The sequence below is a fragment of the Trachurus trachurus genome (genome assembly GCF_905171665.1).
Source record: "Trachurus trachurus genome assembly, chromosome: 12".
Lineage (NCBI taxonomy): Eukaryota > Metazoa > Chordata > Actinopteri > Carangiformes > Carangidae > Trachurus > Trachurus trachurus.
The window spans coordinates 2,312,477-2,322,500 of record NC_139908.1 but is presented as its reverse complement, the minus strand read 5'-3'; the positions used below and the strand labels follow the sequence as shown (position 1 = coordinate 2,322,500).

Sequence of the window (10,024 nt, the reverse complement as noted above, 5' to 3'; positions counted from 1 at the left end):
ATTTAAAGGCTCAGTAGTAACACTTTGTTCTCTGTGGTTCTTTATATTTTTTAAGAAGCTGCTGCACATTAATGTCTGGAAACGATCTGGAAAATATTTTGTTTCATGGATCGAAACATATTACAGTTTAGTTTAATATCAGATGATCATTTTATCCTGTTAACATCGTGTTAGACTGGGTTTGTCTTGAGGAACAAGGCCCTGGTTGGAGGCAGTGGTTGACACGACAACAACAATCAGCATGTGAGGAAGTAAAAACACATCAGATCTGATTCAACACAAAACCATGAAAAAAGAAAACACACGACGCTCTGAAGCTGAGTTACATGCTGTCATCCCAACATCCCACCATCTCACCATCTCACCATCTCACCATTCCGAAATACCACTATTCCGACATGTGAACGTCCCACCATTCCGACAAGGCTTTTAATCCACCTTTTCCGAACGTCAAAAACGTAAGCCGGTTTGGCTCTTCCAGTGGAATTTTATGTTTATGTTTCCATGGTTTCGGTAGTCACGGTAAATGCATTTTTTTTCCAATGAAAATCTGTAAAACACATGGATCATCACACCAGCTTTTAACAATGGATATCACACAAATTGACATCCGTGTTACTGTAAAAGCCAGCGTTAATAGATCCATGCATTTACTGCAACTATGACAACGACTGAAAACCATGGAAACGTAAACGTACAATTCCACCGGAAAATGCAAAACCTGCTTCCAGTTTTGACGTTCGGAAACTTGTGGATATAAGGAAATATGCGTTACTCAACAGGTGATTCCTTCTTTAAGACATGCTGATAGAGGAATACCCACATGGTTGTGTGTAATTGCACAGCAGAGCTCAGACAGGGACTAGTCTGCCTGTCTGGCCTCTACTTGCTCTTTTTACTAAACTTAACCAACTCCTTTCTTCATTGCCTAAACCCAACCAGTGCAAAATCTGTTTGGGGAAAAAATACACTATTGAAAGAATTGTTGGAAAGGCAGGATGTTTAAAAAAAATAAGAAAATACTGTCATTCCGACCATAGGAGGTAAAAATTGTGGGAATGACAGGACATGTGTTGCCATTTAGACAGTTAGAGGCCGATGTCGGACCGGTGGGATGTCAGAATGGCGGTCGCCCCCCCTGAAGCTGATTGACATGAAGGCGTCAGACTAGACACACACACACACACACATGACCACGACCACGACCACGATGATGATGATGCAGCTGCTGATGAAGATGCAGGTGCAGAGAGGATTTACCTTGGTGGATCGTTTCCAGGATCTCCTGAGCAGCATGGTCTGAACATCAACATTAGAACACGTTACTGACAGAGACTCTACAGAGCAGAGCAGCAAACTACAACTACAGCACCAGAGGCCTGAAGCCACTGGACTACGAAGCAGGATGTGAGCTTAGCCACGTCACTTCAGAGTCAGCTGATCGAACCGTGTGGTGCGCTCACTCTCCCACTAACTCTCTGCATCACATACGACAGAGTAGTGATGATATTTCATTTTAATCTTGTGAATTTATACATTTGCACAGTGAGTCATTCTCTGCAGCGACTGTGTTTCTTTCCCTTCTTCATGTTGCTGCAGAATGGGCTCTATGCACAGCTCCACTACTTCCTGGCTGCTCTTTTGTTTCCTGTCTTACATTATTGGACAAACTGATTAATCCAGGTGTGACTGAGTAGTCACAATGGTCACACACACCTGGATTAATCAGTTTGTCCAATAATGTAAGACAGGAAATAAAGGAGCAGCCTTAAGTTCAGGAAGTAGTGGAGCTGTGCATAGAGCCCAATGCTGCTGCAGCTGCTGATTGGTCAGATGCTGCAAACTCCGCCGGTTTCATATGAACGCACTCTGGGAAACCCTGGGTTGACTCACGTAGTTGATAATCACCGTCGTGTGACCGCTTAGCGCGATTAAGTGAAGTTGGTTAGTGAGCCGGGTAACAGAAAGATACTCTGTTGAAGTCTGTTGAAGCTGCTTCGTAGTCTAGAGCTCAGGTTCAAGTAGAAGCTGCAGAGTCAGAGGCTTTAACATACACACCAGCAGACAGCAGGGGGCGCTACAGGACAGACAGATCAGCTCTGACCACAGAGAGAGAGGAGGAGGAGGAGGAGCAGCAGCTCATCACTGTGAGATCGTTACAGATAATTGGACCTAAATTAACAAGTGTGTAATTAACAAGTTTTCCTCTTCTTGTTTTCATTGACTTTCTTCATCTTTCTCTCTGTGTCTCTCCGTGTCTCTGTCTCTCTGTGCAGCAGCAGCTCAGACTGAGACTTGATCTATGATTCAGATACGACCTGAATAAAACATGAACCAGAGGCTGTGTTTAATGTCTCGGTGCAGAGGACACACACACACACACACACTCAGAGATCAGACCCTCACACACACACACACTGAGCGGTTTCAACCTGTGGGAAATCTCACACACAGGCCGACACATCATCATGTGAATATCAATACTGTTTTGAAATGTTTTAAAGGAGGGTTATTGAACTGTTGTGTCTGAGTGATCAGATCAACTGACATCAAGCTGCTGGTCTGCTGGGACAGAAAGAAACTCTCTCTCTGTTTCCTCTAAACCTTAAAATGAGAGTTCAGCTTTTTAGAAGTGGGGTTGCATGAGCTACAAATGTCCATTAAGTCTAATATCTGCAGTAGAATACACAATCCAAGAACTCCACAACGCTCTGGTGGACAAGTTGTGAGCTGCACATTCACCACGCTATGAGATAATAACACAACGTTACCACACAGAGTTGTTTTAGAGGCAAATTCAGAGACTGCTTGATGAAAAACTGTCCCTGAAGGCAACGACCATCAGCTGTTTTGCATGAATTTCCCTCTAAAACAACTCTGTGTGGTAACGTTGTGTTATTATCTCATAGCGTGGTGAATGTGCAGCTCACAACTTGTCCACCAGAGCGTTGTGGAGTTGTTGGATTGTGTATTTGTTGTGTAGTTTGATGAGGGAAACCAAGAAATCCCATAATGAGCCTCCGTAGCGTAGCTCTGAGCAGCTCATGGCTCTGCTCCGCCGTTCTAAAAATAGCTTGCACCGACAATTAAAGGTAACAAACCTACTGCTATGACTATAGGGATTATGGCAATGGGCCAATTTGCCAAAAATGTTGAACCATCCCTTTAAGATGCTGCTGAGTTGCATTATGGGAAATGTAGGAAGTCAGAATATCAACTGTGACCTTTAATAAACCTCAGAAATATTTTACTTTGCTCTTTATGAGTGAGTTGACAGTGAGATCTGCAGTGAAGGGGAAAGTGTTGCAACAATTAGTCAGAGAAACTTCTAAATCTAAAAAAAACAATCTACCACAGTGAAAAGCAGGAAACAAACAAACACCAGAGACGATCACCACGATCACAGATGGACCAATCACACGTCCCGATGGTGTTTGGAGTCTCTACCCATTAAAGATCCATAAAGCTGCTCTCTAAGGGAAGACATCTACACAGACTGGAGGTAAAGTGGGAACCAGGGAGTCAGGAAGTCTCTGAGCTCTAATCACCACAACACTACAACTACACAACACTAACACTAAACTACACTCACTTTATTCACATATGGCCTCCAGCGATACATCTTAATGTCCCTGAGCTGCAGGAAACACACACATACACACACACACACATCATCGTCAGTTCGTCACAGCTGAATTCTCTACTACTTTACACTGATCTGACAGCTTCATTCCTTATTTCACACATAAAGATTTTATATAATAAAACACGTGACGACATTTAAAACTGTTCCAGACGCGACCTTCTGCAGGAAAATCTAACTCCCAGAGATTTATTATGCACACATTTAATATTTCACAGATCTTTTTCTGCCTCAGTCTTTAAGGTCGTCATAAAATCAGTCATATATGTGCGATGTTTTCATAGTTGCATCTCCCCCGGGTGAATTCAAAGCCCTTATACTGTAAAACATAAATTAACAGAAAAGTGCACCTGCTATATGTTTGTATTATGTTAAAGTGCTTGTATTGTCACGTAACCTGCTTCTATCTTTGATGTACCAGTGCAATCTCTTAGCCAGGTCTCCCTCGCAAAACAGATTTAATCTCAAGGGACAATCCAGGTAAAAATAAAGGTTGAAAAAAAAGAAAAAAAAAAAGTTTTATATTTGAAACTGTAATTCTGTGTTCGTGTGGCTGCTACAGTGTAGAATATGTTTGATTGCAAAGTGACTTCCAGGTCAAATAAAGAAACTGTCTCTATTTCCAGCCACATAGCTGGAGTCAAATGTATAATTAACATGATTTATATAACGTGCAGCTGCTGCTGTGAGGTGATGGAGGTGGAGGTGGAGGTGGAGGTGGAGGTGTTTCGTACCGTGGAGTCTCGCCGCTCCTCCAGGGGACTGTCTTTGGGCGTCAGGGTGACGGCGAGCTCCAGGGAGCCCAGGTCCTGTTCAGGGTGGTGAGGGTCCTTCAGCACCAGAGTGACGGGAATCATCCTGCAACACACAGATGAGATGATGAGCAGGTGAGAACAGGTAGGAACAGGTCTGGTTTGGGTTCCTTTTGTGTAGTTTTGCTTTGTTTTTTTATATAAGCTTAAATATTGTGTTGTATCTGCAAATCTTTAAACTGTTTAACTATTTCTTTCAATATCTGGATAACTGTAGTGAGGTTTTAGTTTGTTTTTTCATGTTTTTTTTTACTGTATTTGTAATTGTATGTGCTGGACCCCAGGAAGAAGATCCATCGCTCATATAATGAAGTTAAAGCAGATATCAGCTTCACGGCCGTTTCGGCTAATGCTGCGTTCAAGGCAGGCTTTTGAAACCGTAAGTTACAGCTTCAAGTCACAACTACGACTTGGTAGCGTTCCAGGTAACCCGTAGCTCGTGTTTTTACCACCCTGTTGTCTGTGAAAGTTCCCTATAACGGCCACTCGTAACTTCCGACCCGTGAACTCGTACCAGATCGAACTGGTATGACTTCACAGGAAGGAAAAACACAAAGTACGAGTTTCTTTGAACGCACCATGAGTTAGCAGCCCCCGCCCTTGTCAGGCATCAATTGGTCCTCGTGCTACGTCACCACATTCACGCGCATCCCTTGGCTGCACACACAGCCCTTCATGCCGTTCTCTCTCCTCATTGGATAACACTTGTATCCCACAAGGAAAATTTTCTCCTCGGGTTACAGCAGAGCAGAGTGACGGAGAGACTCGTGTTTAGGCTGAAATACTTCATGTAAGTGATTGCTGACGGAAAATAGGACTATTTAGGACTTATATTAACAAAAACATTCCACTGATATCTGCTTTAATGGCTGATAGGGATCCTAATAAATAAACAATAAACAACAGGTGAGACCAAGTACTGTAGGAACAGGTGAGAACAGGTGAGGACACAGGACCAGTGCCAGGGTTACTACTAAAACCATGAACTGCGCAAAGTTTTGCATTGAAGTCAATGGGACGGGCCAAAAAAAAGAGCGAAAAAGAACAATCATTGGAGTTTTTCAAACGTCTACTTTCACCTAGAGACACCATTTAAACTTTAAACAGTAGACACAAGTCTTGTGTATTGTCGTATTACTCCACGTTTTGATAGGTCATATAGTTTTTGATCAATCCCTGTTCAATGACCATGATCATTTTTGGAGAAATTATGAGATTATAATGGGTGTGTATTGGACGGAATGTTCGTGTCAGAGTGCGTGACATCATCGGTTAGAGTGGGAGAGAGCCCCAAAAAAATCTTTAACTTTTCTCTTTCCACACTCGGCCCGGCCACAATTTACACTCTACACACATGATTTTTGCCAAATTTGTAGACAAACTTGTTCTGGCTCTCACAATGTGCTCAAAATATCAGAGAGACTTACAGAATTTGAATTGTCAGCCTCTGAGTGCGGCCACGTCTGTCTCTGCTCCTCATTGACTCCAATACAAAGATTGGACAGAAGCAGAACGGACCGATGTTTTAAACTCGCAAGAGTCTCCAAAATATTTACTGTAGAAACACCAAAATCACACCAAAGCGTTCAGTAAGTCCTTACAGCGATGATGGTCTGTGTTTTTTTCTAATAGGAGTTACCGTTTTGTCAGAATAAGCCCAAATGTGAGACCAGTGCAGCGGCAGAAAATCGCTCTTTTTCTCCACGTTTCTGTCTGTCTCAGCCTGGGGGGCCCCTATCGTCATTGACAACCACCTCAAGTTGCCGTGGTAACCTCTGAACCTCAGGCCAGAGCTCGTTAAGGTTCATAAACAATCCACCTGGAGCTCGTTAACATGTTTATAAACACACAGACACTAAATCAAAGCTCTCAAAAGCTGTGAAATGAGTTACAGGACGAAACTATGACCGGAAGACGAAGAATAAGAAATAATCCACAGTATAACAATAGTGCTCGGTGCGATTGCCCCGCGGCCTTAAAGCAGAAGTGAGTGATCCGGTCGTTTTCGCTAATGCTGCGTTCCCGGCAGGCTTTTGAAATCGTAAATTACAGCTTCAAGTCAGAACTTACGACTTTGTAGCGTTCAAGGCAACCCACTCGTGTTTTTCCGACCTGTTTTACCGGTGAAAGTCACTATAACGGCCACTCGTAACTTCCGACCGGTGAACTCGTACCAGATCGAACTGGTACCACTTCACGGTCGGAAAAATACGAGTTTCCTTGAACGCACCATAACAGTCCTCGTTGCTACGTCACCACATTCACGGCGTTCCTTGGCTGCACACACAGCCCTGCATGCCGTTCTCTCTCCTCATTGGATAAAAACTGTAGGATACGATAAATGTTTTCTCTTCGGCTCAGAGCAGAGCAGAGGGACTGAGAGACCCGTGTTTCAGACCAAACACTCTATGTAAGTGATTGCTGTCGGAAGATATAACTATTTAAGACTTACATTAACACAAATATATCACTCACTTCTGCTTTAATTAATGTTCATTGTAAATAGATGAAACATGAACATAATCACTTGATCAGGTGATTATTTTAGGCTTCTAATTGCAAACATCTCAGTTTTACATACTGTATAAAATCGTGAAAAGACTTAGTGTCAGTTAACTAGTAAATTATGCAGCTACGGTAAATATGTAACTGGAAAATAAAATAAAAACATATATTCCGGTATGGAGTGGCAAAAGAAGACCAACTTCCGGCTGTGACTTCCGGTACGGACCTAAGGCGGCGCTTACGGGTTCTCTTGTGCATTTTACCTTTCATCAAAACAACTGTAACTCCTGTGATTTCATTTACACTTTGATTAGTTGTGTAGAGAGACAGGTTTGACTCAGTTCTTATCCATCTTCAAAAGAGATTCATAATAAAATGAAGTTGTTGACTGTGAAAACATGTAAACACTTTGACTGTCACACACAGAAAATCCACAGGAAGTGGGAGTGAGAGTTGTTTTGATGAGCAGAATCGATAACAGCGACCATTATCAATAATAAGATCAGTTCCCACACTTTTTTGTGTTGTTGTGCAGCTCTGCCAGAAAGCCTCAGCTGAGTCTGCACCAGTCGGTGGTTTTACTGGGAAGCCTGAATGTGTCCTCATGAAACCCAACTCCACATCCTGAGTCCTGATTTTAACAGAATAAAAAGCTCGTAACGTGGGAAACAGAAGGTGGAGTGGGGGTGGAGGGATTTGAACACGGTACCTCTGCTGCTCCAGAGACTCCATGTAGAGATAGGCAGAACCCATGAAGTCGTCCTGAAGCCCAAAGTCGTAGTCAAACACCTGCAGCAGAGAAAACATCACTGAGTCAGGTTCATTCAGCTATGTAAATGTAATAAAACAGTGAAGCAACATGTTTAAACGTCTTGTTTAGGTGTTTTATCTTGAAAAAAACTTCAATTAACTTCAATTTTATGTAAAAGTTGTGATTGAAAGTTCATTTTTGAAGTGTTATTCTAGTAGAATATCAATATCAACATGTTTATAATGCACATGAATAAAAACTAAACTGTGCTAAAGGAGGACGATCATGAGATCTGGTTGAAAAGAAACAGTTTTTTGTTTTTATCAACTGTTGTTTCCAAAGCGACGACTAAACCTCAAAGACTGACGACAATAATGATGATAATGATGTAGCTGGAGTTTTATTTTGAAGAAACTGATCATAAAGTATCATATTATGGCCTCTTGTCATGTGTGTGTGTCTTTACCTTGACATACAGCGGCTCACTCAGCGTGTCCACGATCAGCGTGGTCTTCTCCTCCCACACCGGGTTCAGGTTCTTGTGGATGGTTTTGCTCCTGAACACTTCTTTACCGCCCAGTTTGAACTTGACGTACGGGTCGCTGCTGCCTGGAAACAAACATGTCACACATCTATAGCATCATGCAAAAGTTTGTCCACCCAAATGGTGGTCTAAACGTCTGTTAATGTTAATGTGAACAGTTCATCAAATGGAAGATGAAACGATCTCCAAAAGACATAAAGTTAAACATGAAACACTCTTTTATCAGTGTATTATTTTAGTTTTCTACAGCTTCAGAGTGAAAAAGGGAAACAAAGCAGCAGCAGCAAAAGAATGGGAAACCCAGGAGACTTGAGCTCTTAGAGAACTTTGACCGAGGTGTCAGACAAGAGATTTTATTTATTTACACACTGTGAGAGTTTCTAAAGGGGGGCTACTATACTAACTATGCACGGGGCCCAGATCTTTTTCTTTTCTGTTGTTTTAAAAATGGAAAAGATGAAAATAAAATAAATATATATAGTTTAAAATGTAAAAGCAGTGTCATCTGTAACTTTATGTCTTTTGGAGATCAATTAATCTTCCTCTTGATGAACTGTTTACATTAACAGACATTTTAAACCAGAGGTGCCTAAACTTTTGCATGATGCCACTGTACAACAACAGAAAAACTAACTGGATGTCTATTAAAGTTGGAGTGCAATTAAAGGAAAAAAAACTTAGACTTCTTAGTGAACTTGATCACGCTTGGAAAACATTTCATTCACAGATGCAAATACCTCAAGGTGAAGCCCCACATGTAGACACAAGTCTTGTGTATTAGTGTATGAATCCACCTTTTGATAGGTCGTATAGTTTTGGATCAATCTCTGATCAATGACCATGATCATTTTTGGAGAAATTATGAGATTATAATGGGTGTGTATTGCACAGAATGTTTGTGTCAGAGTACCTGACATAATCGGTCAGAGTGGGAGAGAGCCGGGAAAAAAACTCAAATTTTTCCCCCTGGACACAATTTAGACTCTACACACATGATGTTTTCCAAATTTGTAGACAAACTTGTTCTGTCTTTCACCATGTGCTCAAAATATCAGAGAGACTTACAGAATTTGAATTATCAGCCTCTAAGTGCGGCCACGTCAACGGATGGAAGAACAACCTCAAATTTACCCTTATATTATTATCTACCCTTCTAGAATAAGACCCTCACATTATTATTCTCTTTTCTTTTTTCTTTTCATTTGTCCTGCTAGCTGATTCAACATTTTCAATCTTCGTATCACAAATGTGCCTTAAATGTTTGTAATTTGATGATACTTCAAATAAAAGAAATAAAAAAAAACAAAACATAGAAGTTATGATGATGATAATAATACTATAAAGCAGGTGTGAGTGAGTTTACCTCCGCGGTCTCGGACGGCCAGGTTGTGGCCTCTCCTCAGTTCGATCTCCAGCTTGTACATCCCTGAGGAGTGGGCGGTTCTCTCAGCGGGGACAGAGATGCCCTGTCAGAGAGGAGAGGAGACGGGTTAACGCTGACACACACACACACACACACACACACACACACACACACACACACACGCTGCTCCTGTCCGGACGCTGTAGAGGGAAACCCAGCAGCGTTTCTATTCTAAAACAGAATGAAAGTGATCTGCTGCTGCTGCTGCTGCTGCTGCTGCTGCTGACTCTCTCTCTCCACTTCCCTCTGTTGTCTCTCACTCTGACTGAAGAGTTGATTCAGCTCAGTAACTCGTCCCAGGAGCCGGAGTCGACAGGAAATTACACGAGAGCAGCTTCCTCTCCTC

General features: G+C 42.0%; 1 protein-coding gene across 1 annotated transcript in view; it reads right to left on the bottom strand.

The window, feature by feature from the left end:
- mctp1b (multiple C2 domains, transmembrane 1b) overlaps positions 1–10,024 on the bottom strand; it is a gene marked incomplete at its 5' end in the record, with an annotated part of 42,293 nt that overhangs the window by 12,952 nt on the left and 19,317 nt on the right. The window contains 6 exons of the mRNA XM_083983625.1: positions 1,261–1,299; positions 3,593–3,637; positions 4,378–4,501; positions 7,670–7,749; positions 8,178–8,320; positions 9,619–9,721. Of these exons, the coding sequence (XP_083839751.1) occupies positions 1,261–1,299; positions 3,593–3,637; positions 4,378–4,501; positions 7,670–7,749; positions 8,178–8,320; positions 9,619–9,721 (534 nt within the window). The remainder of the gene's footprint in view (positions 1–1,260; positions 1,300–3,592; positions 3,638–4,377; positions 4,502–7,669; positions 7,750–8,177; positions 8,321–9,618; positions 9,722–10,024) is intronic.